Source organism: Scylla paramamosain, chromosome 21 (assembly GCF_035594125.1).
Source record: "Scylla paramamosain isolate STU-SP2022 chromosome 21, ASM3559412v1, whole genome shotgun sequence".
Taxonomy (NCBI): domain Eukaryota; kingdom Metazoa; phylum Arthropoda; class Malacostraca; order Decapoda; family Portunidae; genus Scylla; species Scylla paramamosain.
The window spans coordinates 9,281,778-9,295,766 of record NC_087171.1 but is presented as its reverse complement, the minus strand read 5'-3'; the positions used below and the strand labels follow the sequence as shown (position 1 = coordinate 9,295,766).

At 44.1% G+C, this 13,989-nt stretch overlaps 1 protein-coding gene across 6 annotated transcripts in view; it reads right to left on the bottom strand.

Moving 5' to 3' along the window:
- LOC135110958 (neural-cadherin-like) overlaps window positions 1-13,357 on the bottom strand; it is a 212,963-nt gene extending 199,606 nt beyond the window's left edge. For 2 of the 6 annotated variants that reach the window (XM_064023674.1, XM_064023675.1), the window contains exon 1: window positions 12,389-13,313. In XM_064023674.1, coding sequence (XP_063879744.1) covers window positions 12,389-12,515 — 127 coding nt within the window. In that variant the 5' untranslated portion in view covers window positions 12,516-13,313. Of the gene's footprint in view, window positions 1-12,388 lie in introns of all 6 variants that reach the window. The other 4 variants (XM_064023673.1, XR_010273510.1, XM_064023676.1 and 1 more) reach the window with 4 other exon arrangements.
- Window positions 13,358-13,989: the final 632 nt, after the last annotated feature.

The window sequence follows — 13,989 nt, the reverse complement described above, 5'->3', positions numbered from 1 at the left end:
TCCGAGTGTTTGCAAATGACTACGGCAGTAAAAAAAGGGACACCGAAGAAATGTACTAGTATCTCTAAATCAACATGAAACAGTGATATGATTTTATAGTGCTAAAAGCGGTAATGTAAAATTAAATGCTAATGAAAGGTACATGGGTGTGTGTGTGTGTGTGTGTGTGTGTGTGTGTGTGTGTGTGTGTGTGTGTGTGTGTGTGTGTGTGTGTGTAGGAAAATTATTACACCAACTGCCCTCCACACTTCCACCATGACTATAATGAGTCCTTAATTATTTTGGATTCCTCCTCCCTGTGGCTATTCTGGGTTAATTAGTGGGTTGATTAATGAGTCAACAGAAACTTAAGAGTCGTGTAATTCCAAAATTCCATGAAATTATCAAGGAAAATGATCAGAAACACGACAGAGAGAGAGAGAGAGAGAGAGAGAGAGAGAATTCCCATCAAGGATAAGTTTGTGAAAATCCCTATGATAAAATGCGTGGTTAATGAGCTCAGTCCCGCAGCATGACGGGGACACGCGGCGCAGGTGGGGGCGGGGCGGGGCCTGAGTCGTGCCGCGGGAAGATGACGGGGGTTTGAGGCTCTGGAACTGGTAGGACCTGGGGAGTGGGCTTGCTTAGGTCTGTTGAGAAAGAGGATGGCTCTTTCAAATATTCCTTAACGCTAAAAATATTTATCCATTTGAATTATATGTGAATCTAGTTACGTATTGCTATCATTCACACGTTTTAGTGTCAGCGATACGTGTTTCAAGGTAAGTCGTATTTTCCAAACCTCCATCATACCGTCTGATCAAGGCTAACGAGAATACATAGCAGATATATATCAAATAGAATGATAGATGACCGAAATAGACTCAGGTATCAGGTTGTTAGTGTCATGTCATTAGGAAGCTCGAAAAGAAGTTTACGACGGGGGATGATACGTGGAAATAGACTTGTTGTATAAAGAACTGCCACATGCACGCCTGATGGCTTCCTGCAGCTTCCTTTTCCCAGCAGCCTATCCTCCCTGCCTCCCTTCCTCCTTTCCTTTCTTCCTTTCTGCCTATCCTTCCTCCCTCCCTCCCTCCCTCCCTCTCTCCCTCCTTTCCTTTCTTCTTTTTTGCCTATCCTTTCTCTCTCCCTCCTTCCCTTTCTTCTTTTCTGCTTATCCTTCCTCCCTCTCTCCTTACCTTTCTTCCTTCCTTTGAATGCAGAATGTTTTTATGATCTTATAATTAAATACCTAGCCACCGTCACAGTAAAACACAAACAGCTGAACCATAACAAGACGTGACGCTGGTGACGGCTTAAGAGAACAAAGACCTCCAAGCATCGCGTCTTCACCAGTGGCTAATACTAATAATGCTTCCTGAAACATGAAGAATGAGGGACATTTGTTATCCTGGGCGCGTCTGTGGCGGTAATGACGAAGACAAAAGCCTCCCTTCTCCACGATGCTCAGAAATATTTGCGTCCACGAACGGTGCAGGTGTGTACCGCCCCACTCCTCCCCGCCCCGCCCAGCCCCGCCCCTCTACATTCCTCCCCAACCACCAAGATGCCCTCGCCCCCCGCCCACCTCCACCCAGCACCACTTTTAATATTTCACCACAAACCCGCCTCCCCGGGCCATCCATCGCAGCCACGGCAGGGCAGGGGAGCACCTCCTGTCCCCCGAGTGACGTCTGGGACTGGGGAGAGAGAGAGAGAGAGAGAGAGAGAGAGAGAGAGAGAGAGAGAGAGAGAGAGAGAGAGAGAGAGAGAGAGAGAGAGAGAGAGAGAGAGAGAGAGAGAGGCCTCCCCCAGAGTGACGCCTGTTGAAAACACCAAGACTCTAGGCTCTTTCACACTTGAGTGCGAAAATCACCACCACCACCACCACCACCAACAACAACAAAAGAATAACTACAACAACAACAACACGTTTCTCCGGTATATGAGAACACACACACACACACACACACACACACACACACACACACACACACACAAAATATAAAATCAGGATACACCCATACATTTCAACCTTCCTTCCTTCCTCCTCCTCCTCCTTCTCTTTCATCCTCCTTCTCTTTCATCCTCCTCCTCCTCCTCCTCCTCCTCCTTCTTCGTAAGGCAATATGCAACAAATCTCAACTTGCTCTCCAAACATTTTTTTTTCTTCTAAATGTTTAAACTGAATTCAAGCAACTTCCCAGCAGCTTCAGAAACCATTCTCTCCTCACCTATCCTTCCTCCCTCCTTCACTCCCTTCCTTCCTTCCTTCCTTCCTTCCTTCCTCTGAAAACAGAATTGCGAAAGACTTGGTGGTGGTGGTGCTGCTGGTGGTGGTGGTGGTGGTGGAAATGATAGCCGTGCAGTGGTGATGGAATAAAAGTTTTCTCCTCTACGTAATTGTTTCCTCATGCCAAGTTTTCGTAGGGTGAGGTGGATGGGAGGAAGCCTTGCTCTTTTCTATCTTGTTCTTTTAAATGCAGTTTCCCAGTAGTAGTAGTAGTAGTAGTAGTAGTAGTAGTAGTAATAACAGTAGTGGTGGTGGTAATAGATAGTTCACGAGATTCGTTATAGATCACAGAGTATCCTGCTCTCTCTCTCTCTCTCTCTCTCTCTCTCTCTCTCTCTCTCTCTCTCTCTCTCTCTCCTTACAAATTCTTGCCAGCATTCTTTTATACGCCTTTTTGTACCTATGTTAATTCATTTCTTAAGTACGAGTGAGTCTGTTCTCCTCCTCCTCCTCCTCCTCCTCCTCCTCCTCCTCCTCCTCCTTTCTGTATTCACGTCCTCTTCCAAATACAAACCTCTTCACTCCTCACACTTACACACACACACACACACACACACACACACACTTCAGAGCCTCCCATAGCCACTTTTTTCTCTCACTCTATTGCTCACTTCACTTCTTCGCGGGCCGGAAAAAAAAATTGCTAACGTTTTTTTTATTATTCAGTATTGTAAATATGTAAACTACGGGGAACAGTGAAATTCAGGGAGGCGCTTTTGCATTTGGAAGTGTGGGAGTTGAGGGAACAAGAAGGAAGGAATGAAGATCGAGACTCGGGGATGAAACTGGTTAAGAGAGAGAGAGAGAGAGAGAGAGAGAGAGAGAGAGAGAGAGAGAGAGAGAGAGAGAATGTAACACTACGAAAGGCAACTTTATTAGTGAAGAAAGTCGCTAACGAATACTACCACCACCACCACCACCACCACTGATGCAGCGCTACCAACACCACAGATAATAGTAGTAGTAGTAGCAGCAGTAGTAGTAGTAGTAGTAGTAGTAGTAGTAAAAATTATCATTGCTACACTACGTAAACGGTAATAATATTGTTTCCCCTCTTTTTCTTCTTACATTTTCTTTCGGTAATTTTCTCATAAGTGATCCCAACTGAAGTCCGCCTTTGCCTTCCCTGCTTCCCGGAACTTGTACTAAATTACAGACTACACTTCCCGCAAACAATCTCGTCCGGGTCAACACGTCCGTGGTTGTTTGCCATTCCCTTTGTATTCCCTCCCCTCCTCCTTCCTAGCTCCTCCTCCTCCTCCTCCTCCTTCACCTCATCTTCCTGTTGCTTTTTCTCTTGGTTCCTTTGTATTCCTCTCCCTTCCCCTCCTTCTCCTCTTGTTGCTTTCTCTTATTTGCTTTCCATTTATCATCCTCCTCCTCTTCTTCCTCTTCCTTTTTTTCTTTCTCTTCCTCTTCCATAATCGTTATCTCATCTCTCACTGTGCTCTGTCAGGTAGCAGTCCCCACCAACAGCCCCATAAGGACCAAGATGACTCCTGTTGTTTTCTCTTCCTTTGTGTTTGTTTGTGTTTTTCGTCCTCTTTGCCTCTTCTTCTTCTTCTTCCTCCTTCTCCTCCAACTCCTCCTCCTCCTCCTCCTCGTATCCTACAACGTACTTCATCTTCCTTGTGACACCTTCATACTTTTTTTTTCTTCTTTTTCAGTCCCACTAAAAGCTCTCCTCATCTCCTCCTCTTCCTCTTCCTTCCCCCCCTTCACCTTCTCTTCTCCTCCTCGTTTTTCTTCTTCTATTCTCTCTTCTCAGTACGCTCCTCTTTTTTTTTTTTTTACCAAATACTCTACTTTATCTTCCCAATTTTCTTTCTCCCCCCCTCCCCCCTCTCTCTCTCTCTCTCTCTCTCTCTCTCTCTCTCTCTCTCTCTCTCTCTCTCCCTATTCTGCCTGAAGCGTCCGTGTAAATCAAAAACAAAGTTGCTAGCTAGGCTGAAATTTCTCCTATAAATCAACCTTGAAAATTCTCCGCTTTTCAGAGACAGGGAGAGAAAGAGAGGGACGGAGAGGGAAAGGGAAGGAGGGAGGGGAAGTCGGGAGAGAAAGAGACAGGTAGGGAAGAAGGAGGGAGATGGAGGGAGGAGGAGAGGCAAGTGTGAAGGTAATGAAGAAGAGAGAGAGGAAAGGAGGTTAGTGACAAGATGAATGGCAAGGAAGACAAGCAGGAAGGAAGGAAGGAAGGAAGGAAAGGGAGAGATTAAAACGAAGAAGAAAAGAAGGGGAGAAATGAAGTAAAAGATAGAATTTTGGAATAAGAGTAGAAAGGAAGGAGGGCAAATAAATAAGGAAGGAAGAAGAGCTAGAAAAAAAGAAGATAAAGGGAGGGAAGGAAGGAAGGGAAGGAGAAAAAGAAGACAGAAGGGATGAAGAGAATGAAAGAAGGAAAGAAAATACAGAAAATGGAATAATGAAGCAAAAAGGAAGGGAAGGAAGGAAGGAGGAAAGAAAGGGGAGAGAAGGGCGACGAGAAAGATGAAGAAAGAAAAGGATGTAAGGAAGAAAAGGAAGGAAAGGAGGAAAAACAAAGAAAGAAAGGAAGAAAAGAAGAAAAGAGATAGAACAAAAAAATGGAAAGGAGGAAGGAAGGAAGGAAGGAAGGAAGGAAGGAAGGAAGGACAGAAAGAGAAGGAAGGATATACAAACAAGAAGGAAGGGAGAAAAGAAGGACGGAGAGAGAGAGAGAGAGAGAGAGAGAGAGAGAGAGAGAGAGAGAGAGAGAGAGAGAGAGAGAGAGAGAGAGAGAGAGGAAGTAAGTGAAAACAAGAAGGGCGGAAGGATGGAAGGAAAGAGAGACAGAGGGGAAAGGAAGGAAATACAAACAAGACGGAAGGAAGTGAGGAATGAAGGAAAGCAGAGATGACTCGGCACTTCATCATCTTTACCGAGAAATTGTTAATGAGAGAGAGAGAGAGAGAGAGAGAGAGAGAGAGAGAGAGAGAGAGAGAGAGAGAGAGAGAGAGAGAGGAATGAGTGTTTACGCTGGAAGAGGAGGAGGGAGGTGAGAGGTTGGTTGATAAATAAGCGGGAGGGTAAATGAATAAATAAACAAATATGCAGATTAATGGAAGTCTCCTGTTCACGCTTGAATGAATGGATGGGTGGATGAATGGTCGCCGGGTGGTGCTGCTTTCACACTATTATTTAACTCTTTATTTATTCATCACTTAAGCATTCACGTATCTTCAGTCTTGTCTCGTATTTTGAAGCGTTTTGGAGTTTCATCAGGACTATTTTCAAAGGCGACGGAGATAAGTAGTCGCGTTCTCATTGGTGTCTTTAGCCCATTGGTGTCGCAGAATGGTTAAGCTGTCACCAGAATCATGTCAACACCCGTGAATACCTCTATAACTTCCATTAGACCCTGATAAAAAAATAAAAGTCAGCATAAGACATATACTGAGACGTTTGAGAAATCCCGAACCGCATTCTCAAACAGCGTCTATCTCGAGTAATCTTATAAAACTGCAGTGGAAGTCATGTTCTTTTTTTTTTTTTCAAAGGTGATGACGATTAATTTAAAGATAGTTTACCAAGGCTTCTGCATCACCAGTAGGGAATAAAAAAAAAAAAAGCCCATGAAAATCTGACTCATCATTTCTATATCCTTTGAAAATAATTTTGATGAGAGAACAAAGCGTTTACAAAATACGGATTACTTATTAATATTTTCACCACTTACCTCTGAACGGCCAATGCTTCCCTAATTGTGCTGATTTGTTCGAGGCATTACCGCACCGCAAACATGCCTTCGGGACACTGCAGTGCTATACTGAAGTTTCGCTTGAAATGACTCAAACATTGTATCTGAATAACACCCCACGCCCCACCTTGCTGCTTCAAATTCGTACGATTCAGTTCACTCGCTGCCTTAGAATTGTTCAGTTCTTCGTCTAAAGCACAAATATTCTTTCACTCATTCATTCGTTTATCTCATGTTAGGCTGGAATCTTCATTGCTCCCGTATACTCATCATCATTACCATTTTCATCATCACCCTCTTCAGTCTCAATAATTCAACAGCAGAACACAAGCCTGCTGCAGCCTTCATTACTCATCCCAGTCACATGCTACTCTATTTCATGCCAGCCAAACAAAACTACTCCTTGCCTTATCAAATAACGTACGTACGTAGCACACCCCCCCCTCTCTCTCTCTCTCTCTCTCTCTCTCTCTCTCTCTCTCTCTCTCTCTCTCTCTCTCTCTCTCTACCTCTCCAGCCATCGGCACCAGCTGGCCGCCTCGCCCCTCACGCCAATGGCCGTGAGAAGCGCCTCCCTCGGGACTCCCGGCACAAAATTCCTACCATTACGCCGATATGGGACTCGACACTAAATTTTTATACGTGTGTTTTTACTCCTCGAGAAGGAGCGGAGTAACACACGCGAACAGCCGCTCTTAATATAAATCCAAACCTCTTATTTTGCGCGGAGTAGGAAAGTTTGTTCTCATACACCCCGCGTTTCTTCTTCGTCTGTCTGGTGGAGAACGCTCTGGCTATACGACCGACGGTCCTCTTTAATGTAGTACACAAAAACGTCGTCGGCGAGGGACTAGTGTACTACGTGAGTGAGAAACGTAGTGAGTCTTGCCCGAAGAGGATGGGAAGGAGGAAGAGGACAGAATGAGGCGGGAGAGGGAGACGTGGGCTGTATGTTACCGAGATCAAGATAATCCTCCGCTTTTCTGTCCTCGTGAAGAGAAAGTTAGATGAACGCTGTCTGGTTTCTCGTCTCAGCGCTGGGGTTGACTAATTCTTCTCCTCTTTCTGCTATGGGATGGAAACCGATGGAACGAAGGAACGAAGGAGAAGAGAATAGAGAAGAAAAGAGGAAGAGAAAAAAATACAGGTAAAGGGGAAGAAACGCGAGGGTGATTTCATGAACAAGAAACAGTCAAGGGAACGATAAGAGAAACGGGAGAGTGAGGATGAAGAGAGAGAGAGAGACGAAGGATCTAAGGGAGAGGAAATGGAGGAATAAAGAGAGAAAGAAGGAACAGACAAGGAGATTTATCCGTAATGGAAGAAGGATTTGAATGTGTGAGGGAAGAAGTGTGTGTGTGTGTGTGTGTGTGTGTGTGTGTGTGTGTGTGTGTGTGTGTGTGTGTGTGTGTGTGTGTGTGTGTGTGTGTGTGTGTGTGTGTGTGTGTGTGTGTATGTGTGAGGGAAGAAGTGTGTGTGTGTGTGTGTGTGTGTGTGTGTGTGTGTGTGTGTGTGTGTGTGTGTGTGTGTGTGTGTGTGTGTGTGTGTGTGTTTGTGTGTGTGTGTGTGTGTGTGTGTGTGTGTGTGTGTGTGTGTGTGTGTGTGTGTGTGTGTGTGTGGAGGGAGAGAGAATCAGGGAAAGGAAGAAGAAAAGGGGGAATGAAAGAGAAGTGTGTGTGTGCGAGATGTAAAGGAAGAAAAGTGTAGAGAGGGAAGAGGGGGGGAAGGAAAAGCAAAAATGAAGATAAATGTGTGAAGGGTAGAGGAAGAAAGGAGGAAGGAAAAAAGGAAGGAGGGAAAAGTAAGAAAGGGGAAAGGAAAATGTGTATGAGGTAGAGAAAGAAGGGAATGAAGAATAGAAAGATGACAAAGAAAGACAAAGGGGAGATGCATGAGGAGAGAGAGAGAGAGAGAGAGAGAGAGAGAGAGAGAGAGAGAGAGAGAGAGAGAGAGAGAGAGAGAGAGAGACGGGCGGATGAAAAATTACTTGTGAAATAAAACAAGGCAGAGGATGAACAAATAATTAATTGATCTGAAACAAATTAATTTCTTGAAAGCATAACATCGACGATCGTGGAATGCAAGTGTCGAACCAGGATGATATCAAATACTAATTAATTACAGCAGACTATGTATAAATAGGAACATTCTAAAAGGAAGCACTGGATATTAATAAGATTTACACTCAATAATTAAAGCATAACTAAATTAGCTATATACATTTTTCAAGTAATTAAACGCTCTCTCTCTCTCTCTCTCTCTCTCTCTCTCTCTCTCTCTCTCTCTCTCTCTCTGCCAGGCCAGCCCCACCCGCACCTCGCCGGCCGGCCAGACTAAGGGTGTGGCCGCTAAACACAACCCCACAGCAGGCCGTAATAACTCAGCCTCACACGCCCGCCAGCCGCTCCTCGGACGGGCCTCCATCTCTCACTCCCAGGCTGTACAAATGACCCGTTTACCGCAGTGCAATCCCTCCGCCGCTGATATGGATTCACTCTGTCTGTATCACGGACGCACACACACGCACCCCTCCTCCCGGCAGTTTCGCGTGATAAACTTAGCCTAACAGAGCCTTCGTCTCGTGTTCCCTTACCACGATTAGATTAGCATGGGGAAGGTGTCCGCATCCCCATCACTGCCGTCGCCGCTGCAGTGCCCGCCTCGTTCCTCTGCTTTGCGGGAGACGAGATGGTCAAGTACTAAAGCCTCGCGCGTGCTTCCCTCCACCCGCTAGATTGATATCAGTCTCTTCCTCGTGATATTGTTGATTAAACTAAAGGTTTGCTGTGGTTATGCTTATACTTCTTCCTCTTCTTCATCTCCTTCCTTAGCCTCCTCTTCGTCCTTCTCATCCTCCTCTTCGTCCCTCTCCTCCTACTCGTTCTCCTTGTCCTCCTCCTCTTCGTCCTCCTTTCCGTCCTCCTCCTCTTCTTTCTCCTCGTCCTCGTCTTCCTCCTCTTCCTTCTCCTCGTCCTCCTCCTCATCGTCTTCCTTCTCGTCTTAGTCATCCTTCTCTTTCTTCTCGTCCTCCTGTTCCTCCTCCTCGTTTTCATCCTCCTCTTCCTTCTCCACGTCCACTTCCTCTCTTAAGTTACCACATTTGACGTTTAAGGGAAGAGGACATGTTAAGAAGGGATTATATTCTCTCTCTCTCTCTCTCTCTCTCTCTCTCTCTCTCTCTCTCTCTCTCTCTCTCTCTCTCTCTCTCTCTCTCTCTCTGTTCCAGCTTTCAGGTATAATTTAGCACTTGGAGTTGCACAAATTTCTGGATATTTTTCTCCCTACCTTTAATTTGTCTCATTCATGAAGTTAATTAAATAAATGTAAGCTACTTACTCTCCCTGCTGGAACTGAGATATTGAGGGTGTTTTATTTACTTTCTTTCCATTTTTTTCTCTCTCCCTCATAGCCTTAACAAACTTACGAGAATCTTAAATTGTGGTGGAGAAGGAGAAGGAAGAGGAAGAGGAGTATAAATAAACAAAAAGAAGAACAAAAAGAAGGAGAACTTGAACAAGAACAAGAATGAGAGGAACAAGAACAAGAAGAAGAACAAGAACATGATCAAAGGTTCAAAAGTAATAATGGTGAGGATAGCAAGGGAAACATTTTCAAGGACATTTTGAGGCCGGTGAAGGAAAATATTTAACGCATTAAAAAATCATCAGCACAATGGTTTGTAGTTATCTGTAATATGAATTTGATACTACGTGCTAATGGATCTAGAAATCTTTGGAGTTATGGAACTACACAAAATATCATACACATACACACACACACACAAAAGATAATAATAAATAAAAAAAAAAACGAAAAAAAATCAAATTAAAAACAAGAGGCAATCGAATTTTGACTAATGAGCAAAACGATTGCGAAATGGAAAATAATAAAAACTGAAAACAATAAACTCAGCTGATTCAGGGAGGCGGCGGAACGCAAAGACGCCAAGATGCCACCCTCTCTCGCTTTTCCTCCTCTCTCTGCGCACTGGCAGTCTCCCCCAGCAGGACCAGTCATTACTTGTTTAGCCTAAAAGATGTTTCACTGGTGTCCTACGATGTTTGCTGTATATTAGATATTTTCATAACTGTGCAACTCGATTGGAAAATGAGTAAACTTAACCTGCCTCAGGAATGGTGCACTCCACAGCTGAAGCCTCAAACACACTGGTCTGTCACTCGGTGCTTCGGTTCCCGCCATATTACATCCCTACCGCAGAAAACGTTGCTATCAACATATTTTATCATGTGCTATCCCACAAAAGAGAAACATGTTACTGTAGCACAGGCAAAGTGGATCCGATTAAAGTTCACACGCGTGACAAAAGGACAACGCACGGCGGCCATGGTGCTGAGTCAGCTGATGTGCTGTGAGACCCAGCGGCACGGTTCCTCCGTCCCTTCCGCGGTTGACATGTTGCTTTTAATACTTTTTTTTTTTTTTTCACTTTGTCAAAGACACTCGTATGTGAGACTTACTTTTTTTTTCACATTTTAATCTTATTACATTCCTTCCTCGTGAATCTGACAATAACATAACTAAGGAATTTTAACACGGCAAGCAAACTAAATCAATAAAAAGGTGTGTGTGTGTGTGTATATATATATATATATATATATATATATATATATATATATATATATATATATATATATATATATATATATATATATATATATATATATCTCGAGAAGGCTAATGCTCCCCTTGCCCTCTCCGGCTCCTACGGGAATCACGCCCCAGATCTATCTTTCAAACCAGTATTTTAATGGAGATGCATTGCAGAGCACGCACATATCTATACACATATACTATACTGTACTTGAGTGATTCCGAATTTGCACTCTCTTTTGGGGGAAGATGACCGTAGATTGCTTATCTTAGAGACGGCACTATGCATGCCATTAACGAAATACAACGAAGCACGGAAACAGGAAAGCAGATGTTCCATACAACTAGTACATATTCCCAAAAATATCTCAACTAACTTCAGCAGGCTGTAGTGGAAGATATGCAAGTTTTCAAAGGCGTTATTATGACTAAAGATAGTTGACAAGTATTCTGCGCTCCCAATGAGGAGGAAAATTATGAGACCCTGACTTATTTCAGTTTCCCTGGAAAAGACTCCTAAGGGAAGAACAAAGTGTTTAAGATATGGACTTCAGTACATAAAATTCCCCTCACTGAGTGGCTATTGTAGATCCTTCAGTCCTCCTGGGATCGGAATCACGAAACAGTTTTGTTCCTTACTTCATTCTTTACACTTTTCACTGTGTAGACTCCCATTAACTAAGCCCCATATAATATCACCGTGTCCTTAATAAGTTATGTTGGCATCTCAACTTCGTAGTTCAGTTTTTTTTTTTTTTTTTCACAGGGTCGTATTCTTAAATGCTTTGTTCATGCATAAGGACTATTTCCAAAGACCACAGAGATAACAAATCGAGTTCTCATGGGTGTTTTTTTTTTCCCCGATTGAAAATACACGGTACTTGAACTATCACTGGAATCGTGGGAACACTCTTGATAACCACAATAGCGTCCTACACTCTACAGCTAAATTAGTATATCAACTCCCTCCGTACAATTAAGCACACCTTTTCTATGTCACTAACCAATATGAGACATTTCTTCTTGTTCCACAGCCACCTCCAAACTAGAAAGTGCAAAATCTATTCTTTACATTCTCTTCTTTCTTGTACGTGTTTATAAATATTTCATAGTTGCTTATCTCAATGAAAGGGTTAAATTCTCGAGATAATAAACGGAATAATACTGGAATTATTATTATCTTTCTCATCTTTATCTCTCCTTACTTGATCTATTTCATTCCTGTCTCATCTGCGTGTCTTCCTCTCCTCTCTCTTTCTCTCACATTTTTTTCCCTTACGCTCTCGACGAAGATCGGGTGCATTCATCTCCCAATCAATTAGTCTGTTTGGTTAATACTCTCTCTCTCTCTCTCTCTCTCTCTCTCTCTCTCTCTCTCTCTCTCTCTCTCTCTCTCTCTCTCTCTCTCGTGTGTGTGTGTGTGTGTGATTTGCTGTGTTTCCAAAAATTGGCGCCCTAATAAAACCGTAAACACACACACACACACACACACACACACACACACACACACACACACACACACACACACACACACACACACACTGTTTCTTTTATCTGTACTTATTAAGACGTACGGTTTCCCTACAGCCCAGCCCATATCCAAACAAACAGAACTTGAGAACACCGTCATGTACGTAAGAAACCACCACACAGATAAAAGTCATCACCACACCGGTAAATCGCCATGTACAGGTTAAGTCACCACCACACACATGGCTGTAACACAATCACCATCACAATACGCACAGGTAACACAAGTACTGCCACATTACACAGGTAATACTCACTGGTGGGCGGAGACAGGGATGCGAGGTGGGCATGATGGGCGGCTTCGGGTGCACTGAGAGTCACGTGCTGGGTGGCGGCGCGGCCCTGGAGCAGCACCAGGGCCGCGGAGAGCATCAGGGGCAGCATGGGGGCGGCACAGGGCCTTCATCTCCCTGCCATCTACCAGATAGATCAGTCACTCCTCCCCTACTCTCTTCGCCTCCTCAACAGACACAGATGAACGTTTCCCAGTTCTCGTTCACCACCTCTCTTCCCTCAAGTTTGTTATGGTATAGTTTCTCTCTCACGATAAGTGTTTAATGATGTAACAATAGCTAAACAATGTGTTTAACTATCCCGCTAACTGCAGTATTTATCTGATTTAGAATTGATCAAGTGCGATACATTATAAAGGCGAGACATCTTCAGTCACCGTCAGAACAAAATAATGAAAGCATTCACGCACGGTTCATGACATGTCATAACTAAAAAGAGAGCTGCAATATCGCTGCTTATTAGGTAAAGAAACGAACACTTGAATAAACGTTTCCAAGATTACCTTAGCTCCACCGCTCACGATCTCTCACATCTGAACCACGCCACCCCTAAACGAGAAATGTACCGGGTCGTGCACGTGCCCGGATATAAACAGACCCCTGCAGCACGTCACTCTAATGTTCACTACTACCCACGTCTCCTGCCTCGTCAGCAATACATGGATTTGTGAACACGAGCGCGGACTGTGGCTGATTCGCGCGGCGCCGAGCATCCAGTGAGCAAGAAGGCGTCTGTCCGTCTCGCCCTTGGCTGACTCTCCGTACCGCAACCTGTCTCCAGCCCCACTGGCCACGTGCTGAGCCAACTCGCGCCACGCTCCACCTACAATCTCGGCCGCATGCGCCCCTCTCACCTTCACCATCACCACCACCACCAATGACCACCACCACTGCTATAGGAAAGCACCCAGCATTGCATTCTACATGTTGCTACACACACACACACACACACACACACACTCACTGCTACTGTCACACAATTAAGATGACACAAAACTTATCACAAACTTGTCCACGCCACAACACGCACGCTTTTCGCCACCGTGCCTTACCTCTCAATTTAGGTTCATTACCATAAAACAACACAGTTGGATAATTGACTCGTAACTTGATGAGTTTCATGAAAAACCTCTCAGAGTCAATAAGTAAATAGTGGAGACAACAGCGGGCGCAAAGTTAACGCCTCACTCCATTATCTGGAAGTGCACGAAGTTGCTTGTGTTGCCACCCTACTCTAATGGAAATTAAGAAATAAATGAGAGAATGTATGAATGAATAAATAAATAAATAAATAAACAAAATAATAATCATCTACGTTCCTCTGCAATGGCACCAATGTTGAAAAGTAAAGAGTTTATCTATAGCAAAGACTGTTTCATAATTTGACTCCCTCCAGTGGTAGTTGTCTGGTTTTCTAAAGGTACCGTACCGGCAGTACATTCACGTTGGTGTGCATTGCTACGACACAGAGTGATACCAACATTGGTCATGTATATCTTACCCAGCTGTGCTTGACGTCGCTGTTTCTTCGGTATACACTTGCTGCTTCAATGGTTCAAAGACAG